The sequence below is a fragment of the Dryobates pubescens genome, chromosome 8 (genome assembly GCF_014839835.1).
Source record: "Dryobates pubescens isolate bDryPub1 chromosome 8, bDryPub1.pri, whole genome shotgun sequence".
NCBI lineage: Eukaryota > Metazoa > Chordata > Aves > Piciformes > Picidae > Dryobates > Dryobates pubescens.
Genome location: NC_071619.1, coordinates 29,012,099 through 29,039,432, shown reverse-complemented (window position 1 = coordinate 29,039,432; position 27,334 = coordinate 29,012,099). Strand labels below are relative to the sequence as shown.

General features: G+C 41.9%; 1 protein-coding gene across 3 annotated transcripts in view; it reads left to right on the top strand.

Moving 5' to 3' along the window:
* The window catches only part of ARHGAP6 (Rho GTPase activating protein 6), a 265,583-nt gene that overhangs the window by 196,367 nt on the left and 41,882 nt on the right, over nt 1–27,334 (top strand). For all 3 annotated transcript variants that reach the window (XM_009896998.2, XM_054163469.1, XM_054163470.1), the window contains exon 2: nt 22,362–22,521. In XM_009896998.2, coding sequence (XP_009895300.2) covers nt 22,362–22,521 — 160 coding nt within the window. The remainder of the gene's footprint in view (nt 1–22,361; nt 22,522–27,334) is intronic.

The window sequence follows — 27,334 nt, the reverse complement described above, 5'->3', positions numbered from 1 at the left end:
AATATTTACTTAAGAGCTGCCTTGAAGACCACTCCCTCGTTAGAGTTATAATTTCCCCCTGCTTTTCCTGGCCGTTTCATCTATCTTAAAGTAATTTTGTTCACAGAGTATAGAATGTTGTGCCAAATTTACAATTCACATATCATTTATTATTCTAATGGTGTGGTATGTTTGTCTTGCTAAAAGTATTATCTGATGTGACCTCTGTGCATCAGAGTTGAGGAGGTCACGCTTTCAAAGTGCTGCCATGAGCAGAGCTGAGAAACTGGGGGAGGTTAATATTTCCACTGCAGGGATCTAACCTCTTCTCATTACATTAAGAAAGAATAGGTTTTTAATGAGAAGATTTATCAGATTCCAAATTCAGTTTTGAAGGAGGAGGATTACTGTCTACTTGCACACAGTTTTAAGCAGTCACAGAGCTGTCGTCCGTGCCTTAGCCAGACACTGAGCACCCGGATCGCCGTACAGGGAGCATCCTCACTTGCCCCAATGAATAAGAGAAGAATGGACAACTGAATTCCTACATTTGGATCAAATTCTGAAAAGCTTTTCATTTCTCAGCACTTCATGACTTCATGCCTTGAAAAACAGGCCCTGAGGTCTTCCATCGCTTGTATCATCACAGTTGGGAGTTGAAGAGGAGTAAGGTATTTTGCTTTTCTTACAATAAGCCAATTTAGGTCATGTCCTGTGCCAGTAGTGCTAGATCAGGTCATGGAAACAAGCTGAACTTGACTGTGAGCTTTTATAACATTCAGAAAATGAAATTGTGTGATGAATTTTAATTTTGAGATATAAAGCTCTTGGCTTCCAAAGTGTTTAGGTATGTATTTTGACAGCCAGATAGGGTGTTCCTGCTATCCTGCTGTAAAGTTTCAGGACAAAAGAATAGAAGGTTTTCATGGTGATAGAAGTCAGGCTGATGCACTCATTTTTTGTGATGCTTTCCAGTGTATTGCCATTAACCATGTTAACATTTCAGTAGGGAAGAACATTGCAGAAATGCTGAGTAAGGCATAGTAGGCTATGCCTTTTTTCCCCCATGTCACAAAAGGTAAAAATAATGTAAATAAACCCAAATAATTTCTGTGGTGTGTAATTTCAGTCCTTCAATTAGAAATTGATGCTAAGAAGAAAATGATGAAGTTTGGTTGAATAGTAATTAGCTGAGGTAAAAATCGCAGAGTGAAAAATCCTCACCTGCATTAACTGCCAGAAAAATGACAATATATTTTTTTGCTGACACAACTAAACCAAAGAGAAAACACATATGCAGTCTAAACTTCTGACTCTGCTCCACTTAGAACTTGCTAGTGTTTTGAGCACTGTGCATCCCCTCATGCTTCCTTGTGGAGCTAAGTGAGAATATCCTTTCTGCTGTTGCTTCCTAAGGAGTAATGAGATCATCTTCTATCCTGCCAAGGAGTGGGGGGGATTAGCTTTTTTTTCCTTTGGAAAGATTATTTTCTCTGAGCTGCAGGAAAAAAGATTAAAGCAGCAGCAGTTTCTTCTTCTGCATCTTGAAGGAGGAAAATAAATGTGGTAGATCATAGGCCTGCTTATTTCATTGGCTTTCGGAAGTTGATGAAAATGACAGACTGTTCTCTTGCTTCAGGAGAACAGGAGAGGGGCTCTGAGACAGTGGGATCTCCTCTTAGGAGCTGGGAAGCTAGCCATAAGGGAGCCCATCATCTCAGAATAAGTCATTCATTTTCTACGTTTTGTTTCCTTGTGTTCTGGTATCAGCAGAGTTGTGCAGCCGTCAAAACAGGGGAAACTGAAATGGAAAGTATGGCTTAAAAGTGCTGTGAGGAAAGCACTGCCACCATCCTCTTGCAGAGCTAAGGACTGCCAGTAGCCAAATTATTGCAAGTCTACAACGGGGTGGTTAAAGGAAAGATATCCTTTGTATTTTGAGAGATTTACTGATCTGGCTGCCATCAAGCAGCACGTGTCATCTTGTGCGTCACTGCTTGGACACAGAGTCCTGCTGGCAGTGGCATGGGTTGGCGAGTGGGTGAAAAAGTGCTTACCACTGTCTGTAAATGATACTAGTAGCTTCATCTGTCTTTGGTAACTGGAGAATACAGCCTCCTAGGAAATTTTAGAGAGGCAACCCCACTGTCTGCTTCATAACAAAACATCATCATATGGCAATAGAAGTATAAATCAGCTCTGTGGGAGTGGACTTGCCTGAGTTAGGATATCTTGAGTCTTCTGTCGTTCAACCTTCGTCTGGATGAATTGTAGCATGCTTTGAGTTGGATGGGGCCTTTTAAATGTCATGTAGTACAAACCCTTTATGCTTGAAGGTACAGCTATGTGTTACCTCTTACTGCAGACTACTTGCATGTTTGAGTAACTTACTTTGAGATGCGTAAATGCCATGCCTGCAGATGGATCTACCCTTTTGTCTCCTGCTCTGCTCTCTTTGGCCATGTTTGCATGGAGAGGTTGAACAATTTGAGAGCATCCTTCAGTGCTGGGGCTCAGTCATCTGTGCTGTTGGCTTATCACCAATCTTTTTACTGTAGCTGAGGTCCAGAACAGCTCTCCAAAATAGTTCCTGAATATGGAGATAGCACAGGCCAGGAATTACTCATGACAGGCCATTTGGATGTGGCCACTTTGGAGAGGGAGGCATTTTAATAGTGTGGATTAAGGCCGTTCTCTTCTAGTTGGGTTGCTTCCAGGGCACAAGCCTGGGCATGTGTTGTTTGCAAATATAAACTTCAGCCTTTGGTTCTGGGTTTGTGGTTTTCTCTATCTTGAACTGAAATCACACAGTTCTTCAGCTCAGCCTGAGCTCTGAGTGAAACTACTTGTGGTTTCAGTCAGCTGTCCTTACCAGCAGTGGTAAGTCATGATATGAAGAGCATCATAGGGCTGCTGAAGCTTGTGATGGGTGAACTAAGGTAGCTAACCATGCATGCACTCTTTGACTGGCAAAATGCATTGTAAATGTATTAATTTCGAGTCACATAATGTTCATGAGCTAGCACGTGGTGGCTTTGGTTAACTGGAAGTTAACAGCACTAGCTGCTGCTGTGTCATCACTTGTGCAGCTGCATAAGCTTGATTCCATACGTGCTCTTTCACTCCAGAAACGGGGGTCTTTATTCTCGTGTAGTTTCTGCTGTACCGCCAGACTGAGGTCATGTCTCAGCTTCCAGGCCCAGGGCCTGGCTCCAAATTAGATGTCCTCCCAGCAAAAAGGAAAAAAGGGCAGGTTGATCAGATGGGAGGCTTTGTAAGATCTTACTGCTTCCCTATCAGGACTGTCTGTAGCAGGACAAGAGCTGGTGTGTGTCCCATCAAGTGTAGAGACATAAGATACTCGTAAAAGGCGAGTGTCCGTCATTGATGTGCATGAAACTGTGGCTGCTCTTTGGTCAGGACTGGCACCTCCTTTAGGGAAGTCAGGCTCTATCTCCACTAGCACTTGCACACCCTCCTGAAATCTTCAGAGGGCAGTGCCATACAAAGAGGAACAGCAGAGTATATTCACTAGCACGGCAGCACTAGCAAGGTGAGGTTAGCTGTTAAAAGCCACTGGAAGACCCTCCAAGTTGTAAAAGACCACAGTTAGGTGGTCTTGCATGCTCAGGCCTGGTTGCCACCTTTCTATGGAAACTTGCTAAATATATAGCAACATAAACCAAGTAGTATCTTGTTATAATGCATGATGAGTTTCAGTAGATTTATTTATTTCAGGTAGTTTTGTTTGCTAGTGCATTAGCAGGGCACAGTGGAAATTTTGCAGGCTGCCCCTGCTCACCTAGGGCCTTGCAGTAACAGCCTGGGTGGGAAGGGGAGGGCAGAGCAGAAATTTACAAGGTCCCTGTCCTCCTAATAGTCTTTTGTCCTCCTTTTCAACCTGTAATAACTGGATATTCTCATTCTGTTAATACTATTTTGATACTTAAGTGTTCTTACCATACAGTACTTTTCTTTCCAAGAACCATTGCATTGCAGATAGGAGCATTCATGTGAACACACACGTATCTGCTTCCACATTTTATACCAATATCCCTGCTGGCGAACGATCCTTGCAGCTTCTGCAGAGTCCAAGCTGTGTCTGGATGCTCCACTGTTTTCCCTTGGGTTGTTTCAGTGGAGAGGCATAATCCAAGATTTAGACAACAGGTCTAGGTACAACACATCAAGAAATCCACAAGATGGCTTAGATTTATGTGTCTTGGCTTGTGGAGTTTGAAAATCTGTGGTTACTGTCAATAAAGCCAATAAATTCTCCATCCTTTAGGTAGTGACATGGTGCTGTTGGCCAGGTAAGTACTCTTTGGAGTTTATCGTCTATGCAGAAAAGAAGTATCTTTGGAGTTTATCTTCTATGCAGAAAAGAAGTATCTATATAGAAAATGTCTTCTACACAAAGAAAAGTCAGTGAGGTCTGTAGTGTCACTGAGATTCTGACTGCATGAGGAAGAATGCTGTCATTTAGTAGCCTTATTCAAACTAAAATGAGCAAATCTGGTGCTAAAGGCAGTGAGAAACAAACTAATTCTTATTGCATTCAAAATGTAGGTCCTGAGTTAGGACATGATGCTCAAATACAAGCATATGGTGACATCCTCATTGATTATGTGTTTTCTTCAACAGCAGTGTACTCCAGGCTGACCTTTCAAGCATTTTGTTACACATTGTTTTCCTGTTTCAATATTTATTTCAAGCATAATTGTCGTGGTTTAATACCAGCATAATGTAAACCTAAACAGCTGCAGGTACACAGATCAGTAGGGCTGTTGAAGACTTTTTGTGCCTCTTATGTTAGTAAGGGAAAAGAATATATATATATATATATATATATAAAAACTCCCCCCCCCCCCCCATTTTGAAGGTTGTAACTCGTGGGTTGAGTGGGAATGTGCAATTTGAGGGAAAAATCACACTACTTTTGGATTATCATGAGTACTGTTTCCCTCCTAATTACTTTGATACATTGTTGTATTTTGTGATGTTAATAGGTATTTAGATTCTCATTTGCCTTTGTTCAGCAGTTGTTTTCCTTGCAGGGCTGAAACACAGAAAAGGGAATAGTGAACATAAAACAGCAGGACCAGAGGAAAACATTGATGAAAAATAAGAAGACATGGTTAGTAGCCTAAAACTGGTGACAATGGAGATTACCTTTATGACTTTCCCCTCAGCTCACTCCTGTATCGCAAGGATGGAGATGAGCACCTTTAAGGAGGAGGACCCTGGTTTGACCTGAAGGTCATGGCTTCAGCTATCTTCCTGCAGCTATCCTGTTGGAGATGAGCTGTTTCTCTCTTGCAGGGGACAGCCTTCTAAGGGGACAGCAACACTGGTGAGATGGGTGGTTAGTTCACTGCTAAATTCAGTAATGTTTATCACATACCAGTTCCTATTGCAAAATGCAAGATGAGCGTAAGCTGATTGTATGAATGATATGGTTGAAGTGATTAGCTAGCCTGGAACATATGCCTGCTCTTTTCTCCAGAAAGATAAATGAGCTGGGTCAGTGCCTTCTCCTTTCCTCTTCTTTCTGCCCCTCCTGCTCACTCTCTCTCAGTTTCTGAGAAAGTTCTTATCTAGGTAATTTGAAGTTTTAAAACCTGTTTATCTTGCACGGTCTGAAGTGCTTCTTCTCCTCTTACCCATGGTACAGTGGAAAGAAGTACACACATTTTGTAAAGACATCTGTTACAGGGGACATGATGGATGGCTCTTAAAATTACTTCTGTAACTACCAGAAGAACTGAAAACAAGTGAGAACCTGAGACGTGGTTATGCTCTAGTAGTTGGCATCTTAGTCCTTTACCTTAGAGCTTAAGGCCTGGGTGCAGAAGTTTACTCCTCTCTTTGTTATGCAACTGTTTGTATGAAATAACTAATCCAAGTCGAACTTGTTGGTTTTCCTTGGGAAAATTGCTAAGAAACACAATCAGAATACTCTTTAAGACTTTCTAGGTTGGCTTGGAATAATGTGTAATAAACTTGATCCTCTCTGATAGACACTTCAGATGTCAGAAGTTGATGTCAATGTGCACTTAGACTGCATGATGTTTTACTGTATGCTTTGCTGCACATCCACGAAAGGATGTATGGGAAGGAAAGAGTGAAACTGATTTCCAGAGAGAAATGTTTCAGGATACTGGGCATTTTTCCACTGAACATCTCTGTGGAAATCTGGGAAGAGTGTTATTTCAGTTCTCTACAAGAAAATAATGCTCAAACTGTGCTTTCCTTTCCCACCATCAATGAACTTGAGAATGATTTTCTTTTTTTGGTAATTATTAACCAGGGGGAAAAATGGAGCTTGTTTTGGAAAGAGCAGTTTAGGAGGTTGTTTGCTTTTAAACAGAGTACTCTTGGAAGTGTGAACTTTGGATGGTATTTGCACTATTGTCTTCTGGTTTGGTTTCAGATAGAAGGCAGTTTTAGCCTTTTGGAAGAGATGCAGGGGGTGGGGGAGAGGATGGTGTTAACTGTGTCACTGCCATCTACGGCTCTCTTTGCATTTCTCTGTTGCACTCATGTCAGTGTAGTCCACCGTAGCCTGAATGTTTTCTGTGTGGGACAGACTGACAATAACAGAGCTCTGACTCTGTTCCTGTTTTGGCTTACAGATTAGTTTTAATTTTTTTTTGAGATGACAGTGAAAGGTAGGAAAGTTTAAGGCATTATTAATTGGTATTGTTTTCTAATACTCACTGAGTCACCATCATTGGAGGTGTTCAGGAGGAGACTTGATGGGGTGCTTGGTGCCATAGGTTAGTTGTTTAGGTGGGTTGGATTGGTTGATGGGTTGGACACGACAATCTTGAAGGTCTCTTCCAACCTGGTCTGGTCTATTCTATTCTATTCTACCATAGTGCATTGCAACTCTCAAGCTCAGCACATTGATGTTTATTGCTTCAGCTGGCATTTTATGTTATGTATTGCAGAAAGAGGGGGCGGGGGGGGGGGGGGGGGAAGAGCAAGCATGACCTTACTTTCAGTGAAGTTACTGCAAACCTGCCATTCATTTTTGTGGGGGTTCCTGTCCTCAGTGGCATAACTCATTGGGACAATTTTCAGGGTGAATTATTGTAGTGTTGAAAGCTGAGGTCTGTGGTGACAGGTTGGACTTGATGATCTTTGAGGTGTCTTCCAACCTTGGTGATTTTGTGATTCAGTGATTCTGTTCTTGTATGTAGAGGTTGGCACCAAATCAGTTGAAAACCAGTAGTAATAATACAATTTTAAAATGCAACTGACAGTGTGTGTCCAGTTCCTAGGGGAAAAGACTCTTGCAGCAGCTGAGGAATGCAGCCTGTGATCTCCTTATTCCCAGGCATGCTCCACCCAGCTTCATGGCTATAAATGGCAATTGGACTCCAGGGAATTACAGCAGGCAATAAGCTAAGCAAAGGCAGGTTCATCTGCAGCTGACATTTTCACTGCTGGGCATGAAATTCTTAAGAATAACTCTGAGTTGTTTTCTGAATGTTGCAAGGGCTGCAGCTTCATCTGTAGCGCAGTCTGAACTCTGTAAGAGTGGGTTGGTGCAGTGAAGGTGGTGGTAGTGCCACTGAGCATGGTGGGAGCCACTCCTTTTAAGAGGACTGCAGCAAGGCCTGCAGCTGAATGAATGCTTGGCCTCAGGAAGCTTGTTGGCAAGTTTGCCATAGAATGCTGTATTTTTTCAAGCAGTTGTGGAGGTGGCCACTGTTAAGTGTGATCATCATGTTTCTGTTGTGTGGCTAGCAAAGGTCAGAGCTTGGGAGAAACGTAGTGGTGCTCAGCAGCCAGGAAAGATGTTATTTAAGGGAATAATTTGGCTCATTTCACTATACTGCTGCCATTTAGCCGTGGTGTAGACATGCACCTCTGAGCTAGCCAGGCTACACTCCTCCTCTTCATGGGGGGAAATGGGGAAGAAGGCATTTCTGGAGTTTCATTCTTATCTCTGTAACCCAAACAAAATTAACCATTCCCCCAAAAGTTCCTGTTTCTCACCACTGGTTGGAAGTTGTGCTTAAGAGTATCTAGTTAGAGATGCCTGTATTTTGAAGACACTTCCATTGTCGGTCTGGTCCATTGCATAGCTGATCTGTCAGCATTTGAAACAGCCAGAATTACTCTGCACTTTTGCCATTGTCAGCTGTAATTATCAAATGGAAAGGGTAAACCTTTACAAAGTCTAGGAGATTCCTCAGGGACAAGTTAATTCATTCTTTCATGAACTCAAATTACTTTGAACACAAGTCCTATGAGGAATGATTGAGGCAAATGGGGTGGTTTAGTCTTCAGGAGAGAATGCTGATGAGGGACCTCATCACCTTCTACAACTACCTAAAAGGAGGCTGAAGCGAGGTGGAGGTTGGTCTTGTTTCACATGCAGCAAGGGACAGGACAAGAGGAAATGGCCTCAAGTTGTGCCAGGGGAGGGTCAGGTTCAGTATTAGGAAAAATTTCTTCACAGAAAGGGTTCTCATGAATTGGAATGGGCTGCTCAGGGTGCTGGTGGGGTCACCATCTCTGGAGGTACTGAAAAGATGTGGATGTAGTGCTTAGGGACCTGGTTTAGTGGTAGTAGCTTAGCAGTAGTGGTGGGATTGTGAGCTCTGTGATCTCAAAGGTTTCTTCCAACCTCAACAGAATGATGCTATGAATGATGTATGGGTAATAATAGTAAAAGTAATAACAAAAGCAACATAGTCTTTCATTAATTCTGTGCTGTGTGAGAAATAGAGGAAAAGCACATTTAATGTTTATTCAGTGGAGGGTTTGGACAGAGAAGTGTAAGGGAGGTAGCCTTCTATGGAACAATAAACATGAAGCTATCCAGATAACAGCTGTTTCATTCTTTGTCTGCAAGCATTATTGGGTATTTGCTTCTGTCTTTATCAAAACATCTCTTGTATACATTTATTCAGCCAGGGTCATGCATTTCTTTAGTTGTGTCAGACCTACTGTAAGGTACTGAGTGCTTCTGTATGACCCAGATCTCTACTAAGAGAAAATACTACTAAAGCAAATTTCATTTGCATTGCATGGATAACTAAGAACTCAAATCCAGAAGTTCAGACAGGGGTTGGAGTAGTCAAGGTGGTGTGACCCTAGATACCTGCCACTGGCAGAAATGTGCAGGCTCTGTCCTACTGCAGCTGAGTTACCCCTGGGGAAGAAGCAGCTTGAGGAGCTGCCCATGGTGTTCCTGACACCAGGAGCTCTCGCCGTGTGCTTCAGAGGAAGAACCACTTGTGTCTCAGGAAGAGCAGACTGCTGAGAAGAGATTTAAAATTGTCAGATGGAAAATGATGGAGTGTTTCTGTTTCTCAACTTTCCAAAAGTGCAGAGAGCACACCTGCAGGCTTCTCTCTGCAACAGATTATATGATTCTGTGGCTGGAGCTTTATGTATTACTCATGTGTTCCTTACCTAAATACATAGGCTGAAGTCTGCCTGTACTTTTAAATATCATCTGAAGATAAAGCTTTAAAACAAGTACAAAATACCACAGTATTAACTTGTAAAAGTACTGTGGAATGTGAGTGCTGCACATGCCTTTACAAATCAATGGCTTTCAGTAATGTACCAAATCTTCAATTCAGCCTCTGGAAAGTCATTCTTATAGCTGAGAGTATTTATTCTGTTCCATTTTTTGAATAGGATGCAGCTGTTGAATTCTTCAGACCCGGGGAAAGGCTATGAAAAAGCTTTATTTATATCAGTTGTGTGTTTGGGGTTTTTGTTTTGTTTTGTTTTGTTCTGGCTTTTTCCTGTCCTCTGGTTCTGAAGAAATAGCCACAACTTTTAACTAGTGGAAACTGTTGTACCAGAACTAAGATGATAAAGTCCTGCTGCTTTGCTGGAGTGACTTTTCAGAAGAGCTGGACCCTCATGTGAGAATGTATGTGTACTGGTATTAAAGCATCTGAGTGTAATTTGCAAAGTAGGCTGGCACATGTTAGGCTCCCCCCACCCCAACTCCAGCATCGCAGCTCCCATAGGAGATCCCTAGGGATTTGGAATACAGAGAGTACATCTAAGGTGATGAGCTAAAATTCATCTGCAGCCCATTAGAAGCACATTGCAGTGATACTTACGTGTGTAAGTCCTCTTGTGTCAAAATACAGGCTTATGGGTTGAGTTTGCCCTGGAATATACTTTGTGATTATTAACAAACTCTTTATCAAAGAACCTCCTTTGGGTCATGAAAGGGCATTCTATAGATAAGAGCTCTTTAGATCCCATAAATCTCATCATGAATTTGCTGTCTAGACCACTGTGTTACCTGAAATCTTTGACAGTGAGCTGAAATGCTGTGGTATTTCAGTGTTAGTGGGGTTTGATACAAGCTGAAAATCCTGTGCTGCTATGTGTCTGTGGGATGGGGAGCTCGGTGTGTGGCAATAGTGTGAGGCGCAGCAGCAAACCTAGCCCAGCAAGCAGTTGGTGAGTTTACAAGGACATTGCCTTGAAAGCTCTTTAACTTCCTGTGGCTGCGTGCCTTTTTTTAGCAAGAGCTTCATACCAGCTCTTAAAATCCACACTCTTAGTTCCTTCTTTTTTCACTAAGCACTTTCCTCAGGCGAGAACAGAAAGCAAAATTCAAAGAGGTCTGTATGGATCTTTTAGCTGGCTAATGTATATTTCAATTGCATCGATGAGAGGAGAGCTACATCTGCTGTCTCCACTTGACAGACAGATTAGAATAATTGGATCTGAGACGTCTGCTGGGTTGCCATTTCTAGTAAAAAAATTAAATGGGAGCAGAGAGCATTTTGGCAGACACCAACAAAAGCATTTGGGGGAGAAGGGAGGGGAAGAGAGGAAATAGAAGACGGGGGTAGGAAGAAAGCTTTCATGCTGTTCATTCAACTAAAAATAGGTTTTCAGTCTGCCTTGGAGTTTGTTTATGTTTGTCTTTCATTTGGAGACTCTGGATGGAGATGTGTCTTTTCTGATGCTTTGGGAGCAGGGCCTCTGCTCTTTAACTTTCAGAAACAGGATCTGGAGACTTGGTTGCATGTGCAGGGAGCTGCTGCAAACTTCTCCCGGATCATGCTGATCCCTCTGAGAGCTCAGCAAGGTGCTTTTGTGCACTCCTTTATGACTGAATAGTGGTTTTTTTATATCTAGTGCATCATTTTCCAAAACATTACTTGAATCCATTCTGGGTATGCCCTGATTTCTCCCAGGGAGAAATCTGAACATGCCCAAAGATGGGAGTTTGCCCTTGTGATTCAGTGACTGGTGAGGGGTGGGCTATACCTAATGCTGGCTGTTACATGTAGCTTTTATAACTCTAATCTACTGTGGGGCTTTTATAAAAGCAGAGCTGTAAAGTGGGGGTTTCAGAATATTGCAGTGACTCAGCACATGTTCACCTACTTTAGAAGGTCTTTGAGAAAAAGTAGAGAGTACTCTTATCTGATTCAGAGATTATCAGTGGCAGCACCAGCATGTTGAACGAACCCAGCTCAGTTCCTCCAGGACTGCCTGGTTTCAGCAACTCTTTCTGAGGCTTTGCTTTGCTAGGAGCAGGGCTGCTGCTGCTGCTGCTACTGCTGCATGTTCTTTCTTAACCTGCCTCACTGTATAGGTTTTTATTAAAGCCTAATACAACTTGTCAGAGTACTTGCATCATCCCTTGTGGAGTCATCAGTTTCTGCTAATAGGTAACGCTTCAAGTCTTGAGATAAAACCTGCCAGTTAAATATATTTAATTTGGTTTGTATTTGCTTTCTGCTCTTTTAAGAGTTTGTGAGGTGCAGGCAGGCAGTCTCTGGAGCAGATGGGGTGTTTTATGGTTACTGGACCAGGCAGCTCAGATATCATTGAAGTGCCTTTTTCTGCATATGTAACTTCTGTATTTTCTGTTGCTGTATTTTCACAGGGCTTCAGATCACGTCGAGTGTAAATCTAAGAGAGGTGGTTGTACTTTTCTTACTTGTTTTTATTTTTGAGTGAACTGCATCACCCAAGCTTCATGAGTATTTTTTAAAGACAAAAACCTGTTTTGTTTTTTTTTCCCCACTGAAAATAATGAAATTTTAGGTCAATTCTTTTTCTGAAGCTGGTTTTTATAGTCCCATGAAGCTTTTATGGCCAGCTTTGGTCATTGGTGTAACAAGAGATCAGCCAGAGGAATTCTCAGCTGCCTGCTACTTTGGTTCTCTTAATCCTGTGACTCTGCAGAGAGAGAAAGTCCTTGGAATGTTGCATAATTAAGGAACAAATTAAAAATCTCATGCTGCTTATCTGTTGAAGAAGTTACAATGTCAGAATTGCATGACCAGGTTCTCAGTGAGAGTTTAGGCCAAGCTCAGCTTAAAGTTTTAAGATAGGTATTTTGGAGTAGCCTGTGAAGAAATGAATCCAAAGTAGGCAACAAAAGAAGTTATGTTTTTTTCTCTTTTGTTGCTGATAGAATATATGGAGGTTATATATAGAATATAAGCTCTGCACAGACTGGGGGCATTTTATATTCTAACATTCCCTCGAGAACAGCAGATTTGTTAATATAAAGCTGTACAGTACTGAAAGAAAAAGGTAGTTTGAAATGGAGAAAAACAATTCCCCAGATGTACCAGTAGCTAATAGAAATGGTACAAAGTAAGGTCTTTTAGCTGTAGACAGTGTACCCCCAAAGAAACCTGATTATTATTGGGTTTTTTTGCAAAGAGCACTGTTAACTACTGAACAACCCAAAGAACCCCAGTTCAAAGCAAAACTCCACATGTATTGCTAGACTAAGCCACTTCTGAGAGGGAAACCCTTCCTGTCAACCTGTGGTTCCAATAAAGAGTTCTACATTTTTTTTATCCAAGATAAAGTACCATAATCTTGTCAGGAGCTTTAAATACAAGGCTGACAGGCTAGTTGGACTCTTCACAGCCACTCTGTTTTATCTTTCTGCAGGCCACCAAAAAAGGTTGCTGATTTTTAGGTTTCTTTGCTTGCAGGGTGGCTGCTATCCAGAGCCTGGAAATGGCAGTTCCCTTTTTGCACAGTCAAAGTGAGTAAGCTCAGGAAAGACCATGTCCCCATTTTCAGATATATAAATAGCAGTTTTACTCATTATAGGAAAAGAGTAATGGCATAAGGGGTATATGGGCTGAAGAAAATTTGTATTGAAGAAAGTTTGCAAGGCCTACAAATGTATAGGACAATTAGGAGATGATTAGCAGGACATGGATCTCTGGCTGCAGCGTTTTGATGAGGTGAGAGAAATCTAACTTCTGTGCCTGGGGTTTTTATTGGGATGTTGGCACAATCAGTGGCAGTACATTTTGGAGACGATTATTCATCTCTCTATGCAGCTAACACTCCCCCCTATCCCAGAAGTCTTGCATGATGTGATGCTTTAGTGTGCAGCACTCTGGCTGTCCTTAGCATCACTTAGCCCTGGGTAGTGGTGTGGAAAGAGGCTGTAAATGGAGATGAGTATCTGCATGATTTGAGGTTTTGATGTCTGACCAAAAAGGCGCTGAAATGCTGAGGTTAGTGCATTGTTTGGGTTTTGATATGGCTCTGAAGTTAGGGGCATGTGATGTTTGTGTTTGCTGCTACCAGGCAGGCACTGGTAGCCAAAAAGTTGAATGAGGAAGAGTTGGGTGCATTTCCGAGCTGTGAGCACAGGCTCTTGTGACCTGCAATGTGGTAGGCTGTTCAGCCTACCTCAGTTTGGAGGTGCATGAAGCATCTGTGTGGATAAATGAAAAAGGGAAAATAAGCTTTTACATCATCTTCCTTGCTGTTGCCATGAACTCTAGCCTGTGGTTTCTTCTGATCTGGGAGCAATCTGATGAAGCATTGTGCCAGCTGAGAAACAAAGTTGTCACTCTGAATGATGACTTGGTGAAGTGCCACACAGGGCAAAGCTGCCATGAGAATCATTGGTGATTCACTGTTGTTTTTTTCCCCAGATTTCCTATGCTTCCTGCCCACACACTATAGATGACAGCATCGTGTATGGGGACTGGGAACATGACAGACATTATTTCTGAATCCTTTATCAAGGATTTTTTTTCTCCCTAGCAAACTGTGTAAAATGCTCAGTCCCTGTGTTGCTGTTGTCAAAGCCATGCTATAAATATAGCTGGCTTGCCTGCTTCAGTAGAAAGTTTTTAAAGGTGTTTTTAAAAGCTCCAAACAAACTGTGAGAAAAGGTCATGCAGAAACTGCTCATTGCTGCTCACTGTGCTCCAAGAAGCCATGGCAGCTGCATCCAGCAGCCTTTCAGCTACTACTGATAGGGGGATTTTGGGCAGCAACAGCAGGTTTTGAGCTTGCACAGGCACAGAGAGAGAAGGATTTTTGAGGAGAGACCAACCCCTTCCTCACTACTCCTTCTACTCTCTTGGGACATCTCTGAAGTAAGGAGCAGGGAACCTGGTCACAGCTTGTCCGTGTGACTGGGCTTTGCCCTGGGCTGGGCTCTTGACTTGCTTCGATGCAGAGAAATGTAAAGATCCAATCTTCCACCGCCTAAGATTCATAACATCTGGCAGCAAAAGGTGTCCTGGGAGTTGCAGCTGCTTCAGCTGGGCTTTCTCTCAGACGCTCAGAAAACCACTTCAGGTCAACAACATTATTCTTACCGTGTTTCACCAAATGGTGCAGTTGGATCCAGGTCCTTAATTCAAACCTGACACTTCAAATAGTAAAGGACACTGAGGACACAGGAGAACGTAGCTCATGGGTAAGAAAACTGAAAATCTCTTATGTAGTAGGGTAGAGGTAAGTGTGATGGAGAATGAATGCTGAATGTGGTGCTCCTGGTGACACCGGGTTTAAGTTTCTCATAATTTAGTTATGTTTGAAGAAAAGAGAACAGCTTTGCTTCAGTGGGGAAAAAGCTGGTACTACTGATCAGCCTGGAGATCCACCAAGAGAGAGCCCTTAAATGCTGTTTATTTTCAGACCAGTTTCATGACCCTGCCTGTTTTCATGTTTGGATCAAGAGGAATGAAACTATGGAATGAGAAGTGGCATTAATGTTTTGAAACCAAACCACATAATTAAGCTGATCTGCATTTGAGTGACTTTGCCAGGTGGCTTGCTTTGAAGCCTGTGGTGACATGTTTATCTTTTTCTGTGTATTCTGTTCATGAAGGGCATATAACTCAGGCAGTTGTGAGCAAAATATGTTGAGGGTAAAGGATTTTTGGAGGCTGATGGTATGACAGCTGCAGCTGCATAGGTTCGCTTTGGCAAGTAACAGTTTCTGTAAGCCTCAGGGTTTATGGCCATGCCTGTGTTACTGCAGCAGTTTTAAATTCAGGTTAACTGTACAGAGGAAAGAGACCAAGAGCTGTTCATCTTCTGTCTGGGTCCATGAGGAGCTTGTAACTCTAGCAATTGTTTCTGTTTTTCATAACAGTGGGAACTTTATGGGCTCTTTTTCCCTTTCTCCATCCAAAGTAAATGCGCTGCTTAAAAACCAAGAAGTTGCAGACTGTCTAGCAGACACGGTTTGAAATTGGGGTGCCTCAGGTTGGAGGAGCAGGTTACAAATAGCACCTTTCTCCTGCAAATTGGGTTTGCAGAACAGGGGTTTTATTTGTGTAGATTTGTTTTACATTTCCTACTCTGAAATGCTACATTTTAAACAAGGCTCTGTGTTAACAGACAGTGATGAGCATCAGGATGCTCTTCAGCGATCTCTCCATGTGTGCACACCAATCCGTCAGTCTCACCTATAGCTGTATCCATTCACAGCTGCTTGTGTAGCTCCAGGGCAGCTGACGTGGTTTCTTAAAAAACATATGTAATCTGTGTTTGGTTTTGGAACTTAATTGTAAATCAGCAGATTCATGTGTGCAGACAGGCTATCTTTTCTTAAGAAGTGCTGAAGCAGTGCTTCTCAACAAGCTGAAGTATTGTCCTTTGCTGTGCAATGCAAGAAGAGAGCACACGCTGTTTCAATACCTAGAAATGGAGGAAAACTAATTACACAGATGAAAAGTAATGATAATGCTAGTGAGTGCAAAGCCCCTTCTTTGTACTCACAGGACTTTCCCTAAATATTCTACTTTCTGTATTTTCTGAACAGGTCAGTAGAGAATGGTCTGTGCAGGGTCTTCAGGAGAGTGACATTTATCGGAACAACTGTATTTGATATCCCAGATCTTAATTAAAAGCAAACAAACAAACAAAATCAAACAAACCCCAAACACCTAACAAAAGAAGCCCAACCACCAACAAAACAAAGCAAGAAATACAATACCCTAGAATTGTTTTCCATGTTTTCCAACCAGACCTGATATGTGGGCAGTCGGGATGGTTATGTGCCATGTGTGCAACAGATACTGTTTTCCTTGGACCCATACCTCCTTCTGTGGATAATAGAAAATACTGGTTTGACCCACTTAAGGCCATAAGAATAGGGACTCATATTAAATGTAAAGCTTTGCTGTCAGCCAAATCCCAGTTCTTGGAGTCATGGAATTAATTACTTTACTTCATGATGAGATTCTGAGAGTATGCTCAGGTCAGGTAATACAGTCTGCGTGTATCCTAAAATGCTACAAATCCAGGAGGCAAACTGAAATACTCAAGCATTCATTTTTAGCCTTGTGTACAGTACTGAGGCTGATACAACTTCTGCATGCTTGGAAATGATAGTGTGTGTTGTCTCGTGTGCATTCTTCCTTTCACATAGTAGATAATTTACTTCTCTCCAAAATGTTGCATTTTTCTTCTTTCAGACTGAACATAGTAGAAACAGATGCTGCTCCTAACTGTTCAAAGCATTTTCTGCAGTCACATTAGTACCTGGTATTGAATGCAGAAATGATTGACTTCTGTGCTGTGCTAGCAGAGATGCTTATTGCTTCACCAGGGCATTATATACTATTTCAGGATCAGTAAAGCTATAAATAGGACAGTGATTACATTTGCTTAATCCAGGTTGTTTAAATGCATTCCATATATAATTTCAGCCTTGTTTTTTTCATATTCTTAACATTAATCTTGTCAGGCTTAGAAGAAAGAGCACTATTTCATATCTGAAATGTCATTGGAAATCTTTACATTTAGTAGGATCAGAGCACGAGTGGATGGCATTCGTGGCACGAGTGGGTATTGCAGCCCTCAGTATCGAGTAAAGGTTGCCTTTGGGATGGAGCCCATCTTTTCCATGACTTGGGGCACAGCAAAACGTTGAAAGGACATGATAAGACATGCCAGTCTTTGGTGTGTGGTGGGTCATGGTCCCTTGTTCAACTTCACAAGGAGCTGAGTACCGAGGGCTGCTGAGAGCACTTTTGTGTTGGTCCCAGAACCTGGAGCGAGGTCTACTTAAGGCAGCTTTCCCACCAGAAGTAATACTCGTGGCTTCTGTAATGTAGCCCATTACTCTGCTGTCAGGTGATGTAGTTGCTGCAGTTCAGCCTGTTACTGGATGCAGATGTGGTTGTGACAGCTGTGCATGTACTCCTAACCTGCAGCAAAGTTCAGAGTATTGTAACATGGCTGCGTTCTCTTTTATGAACAGAAATGCACAGAAATCCACCAAAACTTCAGCTGTAATTGTATAGTTCCATCTAGGCTTTTTAAGTTGTTAGGGCTCTATTTTGGCAGCTCCAAAGCAGTGCTTGGCCCCTTATGGTGCTTCTGGATAAATTCCTTCAAGAATATTGAGATTTGCTCAACTAGGAGATTCAGAAAAGCTGAGGTTGTATTCACATGCATTTCCACAAAGCTTTCTAGCTTCTGGAGGTTGGTTTCCTGGCTGTATAAAATAGTTCAGCACAAAGTGAGCATGCCAGGGCTGAATGTTTTGCTAGGCAATACCTTTGTATATACTTTCTGTTTACTAACCTCAGAAAAGGAATGAAATGGTTCTGTATTACACATCAGGGGTTTTTCAAAGAGAGTGCATTTTAAGTATTCCAAACATGAAATCGTATCTTTAGGCATTTGGAAAACTTGGAGAGGTTGATCACAGAAGAACAGGAAATATTTTGCCCTTTATTTTAGCAATCTGAATCCTGCAGTGAAAGCATGCTCGCTCTTCCACTCGCTCTTTACTCTAGACTAAAGTTAGAAGCCCTTTTTCCTTTTTTCCCCCTTTCTTCTCTCCTGATAAATGGAAATCACCATTCTAATAGTCTGAAATGTCTGTCTTTACCTAGGCACTGGTTCACACCATCATGCTAAGTATTTCTGCTGTGGGTGTGAATTCTGCCTCCCCTGTGGGGAACAGCAGCTTTCCAGTGCCCCATAGGGGTTGTCTTGATGTACCAGTCCTGAGTGCACAAATTTCCAGCCATGGGAATGCGACAGGATGCTATCTAGGAGTGAGGAAGTGTTGGCCTTCAGCAACACCATGGCTATATTTGTTGCCATTACATAATTCTGATACCTAAATAATTGTTGTGTGAAGTGTGATCTCTTTTTACCAAACTAAAAGCTCTTTCTCTGCATGCATTATTTAATACATACCAAACAGAATGTAGCAAAAGACCGGGCAACTTCAGTGTAAGGCACTGAGCTGTACAACAAGGAGGCTGATGATCGCCTGTAGAGCTGCATCTTCATTCAGGATTCCTTGCAGTAGTTGTCAGCTGGTTTGTGTTGTACACAAGACAGAAGAACAAGACTTCACTGAAAGCCATCTGTGTCTTGGAGGCTCATGAGAAAGAGGTTGGGTTCACAAGAATAGCCTAGACATGCGTAAGAGTAATTTAAGCACATAGTGTTACTTAAGTCAGGATGTACCACTGAATGTTTATTTTGGAGCCACTGAACTTCCAACACATTAAAAATAATACACTTGAAAGAATACCAGTAAAACTGCAGTCTACATCTTACTTAAAAAGTGCTTATGACTATGGACAAGAAATATGGGAAAGCTGGACAGGTTCTTCAAAGGCACAAGATGCAGATAACCAGTCATCTCCTTTCCTGAGTCATCTGTTCCATTATTTTACTTACCCAATAAGTGAACTGCTTGGTTGAGTGAAGAAGAGATGTCAGATATTAGCGGGATGGCCAGGGAGAAAATGCAGCTGAAGCTGGAGACTTGTGAAGGAAGAGAGGTAACTGATGGGTAGAAGAAACCAGAGAAGCCTTTCAGGCTGGTTTAAGGTTTCGTAAGTCGGTTATGAAAGCACTCTTACAGTGAGCAGGTTGTGTCCTATCAGGCTGATCACTTTGTCCCAGAGCAATAGTTGTGTTTGCACTCTTCTGTTTGTTTTTGTGTTCCCCCTCCCCCTTTTTTTTTTCCTCCTTTTTTTTTTTTTTTCACTTGGTAATGAAGGAGCCATTTTCAGGTCATATTCTGACCCATAATCCAAATAATAGGGAAGAAAATCTCTGTGTGTATGTCTGAAAACATGCAGGGCATGAATTTCAAAAGCCAAGTCGCTCTGACTTGGTGCTTAGAGTACTTTCTGCTCCTCTTAGGCTTCTGTAAGGAGCTATGTCAGTCTGATCTTGAAGTTGATTTAGGCTGATGCAATGTTCCTCCTCATATTCTCAGAGAGAGAATCAGAAAATACTCTCTCTGTCTTGCTCTTTCCCTTCTTCCCCTGCCCTACAGAGTGTAGAACAGCTTTAGGGAGACATGGCTGATGTGATTGCACCCATTCTCCAAAGGAACTTAACTTTTCTGAACCTCTCCCAAGCAAACCTCGTTGCTTTAGCAGTAATTTACAGGCTGCGTGTGAACGCACACTGCTCTGCTAGGTAAGATGAGTCTTCATTTACCCTGTGTTACACAGAGCATTCGGAGTCTTCGAATAGATTCCATTTGCAAATGCAGTGTTTTGGTTTGTAGAACACAATGATGTTTATTTGTGAAACAAACCAGACTGCTGCAAGGAAACACTGCTGGAGCCTCTAGCATCTTTAGTGGATTAGGAGATTCCACTGGCCCTAACGCATGATTTTCCAGAATACTAGAATTAATTAGTCATGTGTTCCATTAGCATAGTAAAAACCTATGTTAATGTGACCTAGCAGAGATTTTATCAAACCCATTGAGTGTAAAAGGGGAATGGCATCCTAGTCCACAGCAACTGGACAGAGTGATTCCACCTTCTTTATCAATGCTTAGTGACCTGTTGTGACATTGGAAGGTGGAGAGCTTGCATCACGCTGCTCTTAGCCAGACAGAGCCAACCCAAAGTGCACCAGGGACATACCAGGAGCTTGCAGACTGCCAGGATAAAAAAACACTAGTTGGAAGGTACAGCCCCCATCATCTTTTTGAGTGCTTTCTTCTTTCCCTTGATTTTAAAAACTTGATGTCCTGTTAAAAATCGAGACGAGGTGCTGCCATATTCAGGTGAAATTACACTTGGGAGAATTCCTGAACCCAGTGCTAAGTTGGCTGGGCTGATCATATAAATCATTCCAGCTTATTGGGATCCCCCAAACAGAATATTATAGTGAGGAAGGACTACAACTAGCAGGTTAAAAGGGTTTGGCAGGGCTAAGGATTGAGCTGAGCATTGCGGTGGCAGATCTCACTGCTCGCAGTGACCAGCTCAGTTCAATCAAAGGATGAGGAGCTACCTCCAAGCTAGATTTGGCCTTGGCAATTTTTATCTAAAAAAGAGCAATAATTCATGTCCATGCAAAATTCACTGAAGGAATTTACTTCACTTGTGGTAATTCCTAAAAGCCCCCCATGCCCCTTCAGTTCTGTGTGCTGTGGGAAAGAGGACGTGTCCTAAATAGTTTACAGTCTTTGATATTCTGCTGCCTCAACATCTTTCAATGGGTATCCCTTGTGGTTCCCATTCCTGTTGAAAAATTAAATACCTCATTTTGAAATGTATGGTAGATGTATCAGTGATATTTTTGTTTGTGGAAATGCTCATCTCAGAGAAACAGATAAGATAACCCCCCCCAAACTCTACCATTACAGACCAATATTTCTCTCCTTGTACTATTTTGACTCTAGAACATCTTGTCCATTTCATGTTCCTGAGGATTGAATTACATACTTCTGTACTTATAAAATTTCTTTTGCAATATCAGAGTTGGAAAGGGATTAGTTTTTCAGTATACATTGTCTGCTTGGGGCTTCTGTTCTTGATCAGTTTTATCTATAAATGACAAAAGCTTTTTAAAAAATGTAAATGTTTACTTGCAGCTTTGCAAACAAGCTTTGTGCAACTCTTGCTGCTTTGGGTTTGCTTGAGTTAAGCTGGTCATAGAATCATAGAGTTGTGTCCGTTGGAAAAGTCATCTAAGATTGAGTCAACCATCAACCTAACACCACCGTGGCCATTGAACAACGTCCTAAAGTTTTTTAACACCTCCAGGGATGGTGACCCCACCACCTCCCTGGTTAACTGGTTCCACTCCTTACGTAAGGAAATGTCTCTTAACATCCAATCTAAACCTCCTCTAGCACAATTTCAGGCCATTTCCTCTCATTCTGTCACTTGATGCTAGGGAGAAGAGGCTGACACTCACCCCACTCCAGCCTCCATTCAGGTAGTTGTAGAGAGTGATGAGGTCACTCCTCGACCTCCTCTTTTCCAGACTAAACAATCCCAGTTCCCTCAGCCACTCTGTATAAGACTTGTGCTCTAGACCCTTCACCAGCTTCGTTGCCCTTCTCTAGACACTCTTCAGCAACTCAATATCTTTCTTGTAGCAAGGGCTTTAAAACTATTGAGGTGTCCCTTAAAAATATTTGAGGTGTCCCACTGTGTATGTCATTGATGAAGACGGACCCCTGAGGGACACTGCTTGTCACCCATCTCCATCTGAACACTGACCAATTGATCACTGCTGCCTGGATGCAACCATCTAGCCAGTTCCTTATCCATCAAAAAGTCCACCCATAGAATCTTTATCTTCCCAGTGTAGTGAAAAGGATGTTGTAGGGGACCATGTCATCATAAGAAGGGGATGGGATGTGTCAAGAAGAAAAGAGGCTTTGCTTGCATACTCTCTCAGCAGCCTAGTAGGGTGGGATTAGCAAATGGAAGGAGACAAGATGTGTGTTGTGCATAGACCTGTGGAGGTCTGCATGTTGGACTGACTGCGCCGGGAAAGGAATGAAGTGACAACAGGATGCTGTATAAAGAAAGCAAACCAGGAAAATTAGACAAGGGCTTTGTTTCTTTTTTTCTCCCCTGCTTTGTGCTTTTGGTTACTGGAATCTAAATGTTTTTGCAACAATGCTTGGTTAAATGGTTTCAGACAGAGCTGACTTTTTGTTTTGCATGTCTGTGCTCCTTTTAAGGAATGCTGCTCTTAGGAAAACAAAGATATGTGAAAGGTTAGAGATCCAAGAAAATGGCCTTTCAGAAAAGAGGACCTCTGTTGTTTTTCCTAGCAGTAAAAGAGATGGTTCTGTTTATTAAGCTGTGCATACCATATGATGCTTCATATTTTTTCCATTTGATTTCCTGTAGGGTGATTTCACTTGGAACAGCATGTCAGGGCGCAGCGTTCGGCTGAAGTCAGTTCCCGTCCAAAGCCTCTCCGAGCTGGAGCGTGCTCGGCTGCAGGAAGTGGCTTTTTATCAGTTGCAGCAGGACTGTGACCTGGGCTGTCAGATTACTATCCCCAAAGGTAAGGGACTGATAAACCATCTCTGTTTAGATTGCTAAACCACTGGCTTCATATCACAGCAGTAAAAGGCAGAACACTGGATTGCTTATTCCACAGTTATTGTCTTCTATCTCAGATCTGCTTAAACATAGTAACTGTGTAAAAAAAGAATGGTAAAGTTGTTTGTCTGTTGTGTACAATTCAGACCACTTGGGGAGGGATCCACCTGATCCAAGACAGATGAGCACAGGGTAGATAATCTGAGTCAGACCAATTCATGCTAGAATTTGTCGACTCTCTGTTGAGAAAAAAAGGCTTTGCTTCCACTTTCTAACATCCCAAAGTACACATCAGTGTGGGTCAGATAGATCATGCTATAGAAGTGGCTTTGTCACTGTATTGTGCTGGCTCTGGAGCAAGCCAAGTATCCCTAATTCAGACAAACAGTGAAAGCATCTGCATCAGTAAGGTGACTCTTAACCAAGTTTTCCTAAAGACAGCTGTGCCTATTTCCTAGAAAACAAGTTAATTGTCAGCATAAAACATTGAAATCCTGAGGAATGGGAGATGAATGGACAAGAAGCAGCTCAGCTGTCAGAATGCTGATACAGGATATGTGTACATAGTAGGCCTGTACTTGGGTTACTCTGGAAGAGATCTAAACCTCACTAAAACTAATGTCAAAGTTTCCATTGTTTCCTGTAAGCTGGAGATTAAGCCTGGCAAAGGCAGCTGTTGTGCTATCATCTGCCAGTCTGTCTTTCTGTTGTTTCTTTCCAGCTGTTCTATACTTATATAAGGAATAACAAGGAATCACTGAATTCTCACCTTTGGCTGTTAGCAGAGGCACTGCATGGTAGCACACACATAATGGTGGCACAAGGCCAATTTCTTAACTAATGGAAGTGATGCAGGAAAAAAGTTGTGCAGTCTATGAAAATAAGGGTGTGGAGAAGGACAAATGTGGAAGACATCAGCTTGTGCATTCATCACCATCGTAGGGCTTGCAGAAAACTAATGCCAAAAGGTTCAATCTCCCAGTTACAGCAGGGTATCAGTTTATAATGAGATGGAAGCAATCAGTATGGATGTTTGTGACAGCAAAGTCCTGAGGGACTTTTGTTGATCTCAGAAGTGCAGGAGGCCTAGCAGCAGTATATGTTTTCTCATGTATTTGTTTACCTGTACAATGTGGTCATCATCTCTAGTAACTCAAATAGAAATGGCATCCTGCTTCTGATCTTGACAGCAAGTTTCTGGTTTCTGACCTGTCTCGTTGTGTGGGAATGGCTGCATGCAAATGCCTGTGTATCAACAATGCTTTGTGCTGTACGAGCATGTGACAGCACAAGAGGGAGATGTTTTCTTCAGTGTCAACAAAGAGTAATGGAAGACAGGTGATATTTTCACAGGAAGTAATTTCTTACAGTTGCTGAAGTTGCTCAGTTGTGTTTCTCGCTGGTAATACTGTTGTATGCTGCAGCCACACAGGCAACATTGTCACACAGTAGGTATCCTGGTGTAATTAGGCAAATGGTGTTACTAATGCAGTAACCTTCCAGACGCTTGTGTTGTCCTGGGATACAAAAGCAGCATGGCATGTGTGGGTCTGAGCAGCAGAACAGAAATCTCATGTGCTGTTATCACACCAAGCATAATCCCCAAAACTCTGTGGAAGATTTATGTCTAGCAGAGGACTTAAAGTTACAAGCACATAAAAGTCTTGTGAACTAGGGATTCCCCCCAGGGAGTTTTCATCCTCCTTGCTCTTGCATCACCAAATACAAGTGGGCATGTTGATAAAGGAGAAAAACTGATGCCTGAGGCTGGATCTGGGAATACAATGTAGTAATTGTTGTTGGCTTCTCAGCAGCATATATGACGTTCTCCCATTTAATTTCTTTGAATAGTTGTAAACAAACTTTGGGTAATTCGGGGGCAAGCCCCAGAAAACACCTGAATTCATGTCTGCTCAATCCTGCCTTTACTTGTGTAAGCAGTGGGGTCACCATTAGTACTTTCTACTGCAGCACTGCTTAGACTGCTTTTAGAAGAAAACATTCCACTTACTCTTGGCCAGCCCTGGCCACTAGAGCTGCCATAGGGCATTGGTAAGAGCCCCTTGGGAAGAGGGGATAAAGACATCGGTTCATTTGGGAAGAAAGGGATCTTAATAGGTAATGGGGAGGAAACAGACAAGATGTTCTTCTTTTACACAAAATGCTATAATCTATTCAGAGGTTTTAATGCTTGTACTATAAAATCATGCTCCATGTTCCGGCTGAAATAATGCTGTGATTCTGTGCTGCCACTTGTGATTATTTTGTTCTTCGTGGGTAGATGATAACTTTTTTATTGACTCTCATGCTTTGGGAGTATAGGGCTGCCTTCCTCAGTATTAGCTTGTGTAGGAAGATGAAACTAGTATGCCTGTAATTATACTGGTGGGTGCCAGTTTTTTGCATGCAGTTACTCTGCAGTGGTTCACCAGCTGTGAATCAAGGCTCTCTCTTGATGGATTCAACTCTGCAGTGCTTTTGCCAGCAGAACTTAGTCTCAGTACAAGCTGGGGGCAAGGGAGCAGGGAGTGAGACCTAGGATGTGTGTGAATGATTTAACTATCGAAGGGCTTCTCAATACTGAGGAAGTTATGGTGAACAGAATGAGCCCTGGGTGACTCATTCATTGCCCCTCAGTTCCAGAAAGGTTCAGCAAATTGAAAGACTTACCTTTAGAAGAGTACTACCTCCTGGCCCACTGATGTGTGAATTGAAATGTTCCCTGAATCCCATAAGAAGACTTTGGGCTCAGAGAGTGGATCATTTTATAGCTGTGTTAATCTTGTTTCAGCAGATCTAGCAGCTTAAGGTAGCATCAGCCGATCTAGGAGCTTAAACTTGCAGAATTGATGAGGCCTGTTGGTATCTTAATGTTCATCCTTAAGTGGGATGACACTTTCAGAAGTGATTCCTGAAGATAGGGCAGTTGAAGATACTGCAAGGACTCAAAAGGAGTAGGAATCAGAAAGAGCTCTTGTGATGAAGGGTTTGTAGGATTAGTCATGAGACAGTGAGGTAGAGGAAGACTACTTAGAAAAAGTGCTGGCTTTTATTCTCAAACAACAAAAAACAAACAAACAAAAAAAAAAAGGAAATAAATGAAAATTTACACTGAATTCTCCAGTCAAAGTTTGGAAATATTACTTTAACATGGATGGAGTAGAATTTGAGTCAGCAAGGGAAATACATTATCTAGGTCTTGCACGGGTTTTCACAGAATCCCTGTTAAACATTTTTGGTTCTAACAGCCTAAATTATTTCAGGCCAGAATTTAGCTGTGAGGAAGTTAGCATGGAGGTTTTGTTTGTGTATGCAGATGCTCAGATTTCAGGGGCTCCCTCAGTTTGGAAGCTCTCCTGGGCAAGAATCCTGGACATTTTTAACTAATAATGACAAATCCTAGTATTAACCTGTTTCAGCAGAGTATTACAGGGATCAAACTTAATTTTTTTTGTAGGAAGACTATGAGCATCATGAAATATCTTTGTTGCATTCTCATATTCAAAGTACAAGATTGATGTATCCGAGTGTTGAGTTTATGTGTTGGCCCATGACTGTTAACTGATCCGATGCAAGAGACTTGCAGCAGGTTGGGCTAAGGCCAGAATGTTGATCGCTCATTTCTTTTGTTGGCTTAGGTTGCAACCTTAATGCTGTGTTGAGGTAGTGTTTTGGGTTTGGCATGCACCACATACCAAAGTATATTTGTGCTTTGCTACAAGTGTTGCATACATTTGCTTTGTCCCTTTGGGTTTAATGTTTCCCTGATACACCACAGTCCATTTAAGTTAGGAAGTTACTTGCTTCTTGAGTTTAGGGAAACTCCTGCCACGCTACAGACACAGTTACAAAGTGACAAAGCAGAGTGTCTGTATTCCGTGTCATGGAAGAACATACCTGAAAATAGCAAAGTGGTTATTTTCCTCCAGCGTATATACTTAGAGGCCATTTTAAAACCTCATATACACTGAAGAAGGTGCAGGGAAATGAACCTGAAGAGCTGTGTATGCTTGATTCCTCCCTTCACAGGAATTGAGTAGAATTTGCTGTCCAAATGGGAGCATTGCCCAAAGCAAGCTGCTTTTTCATTTTGTGAGAAAGGGTTTGTGTTTGTCTTGTTACTGTTGCTGTCTATATCTGTCCTGCTGTTTTCCACCACGTAACAGTTTTTTGTTCAGCAAGTTGGATAGAAATAGACATCGAGAGAAGGGATCAATAGAAATGTTGCATCTATCACTCTTCAAAGATTTGATTCTGGTTTGAAACTACACTTTTTAGATGTGCTTTCCTAAAAGACAGGGTAGTCTGCTGATAATATGCTCAACTGGTGTAAATTGGTATGTCACCTTTGCCTTCAGAATAAATGTGCAGCATCAAAAATCTATTAATAGCTGGCAAGCAAATTATGGAAAGTTGTTTGGGGGGGTGTTTTATTTTGTGGGGGTTTTTGTTTGGTTGGTTATTTTTGTTAGATTTGCATCAGAATCACAAGAAGTTGCTTTTATGTGTTATTTGATTAATAAAACTCAGGTCCCTGTAGATGTGCAGATCTCTTTTGAGATGGGGGTCATCTCCAACAGTTTCTCCTTCCAGACAGGTTGCATGGCACCTTATGAATACGTCCTGGATGAATCATTTAATTCTAGTACAACCAAGCTCTTTAAAATGAGTAAAGCAATCTTAGAAGTAAATAATAGTGATAGTATTTATCTTCTATTCCCTCTCTGAGTAATACATGATGTTGCTAAGAGATCTTATGCAAAGCAACATTGCAG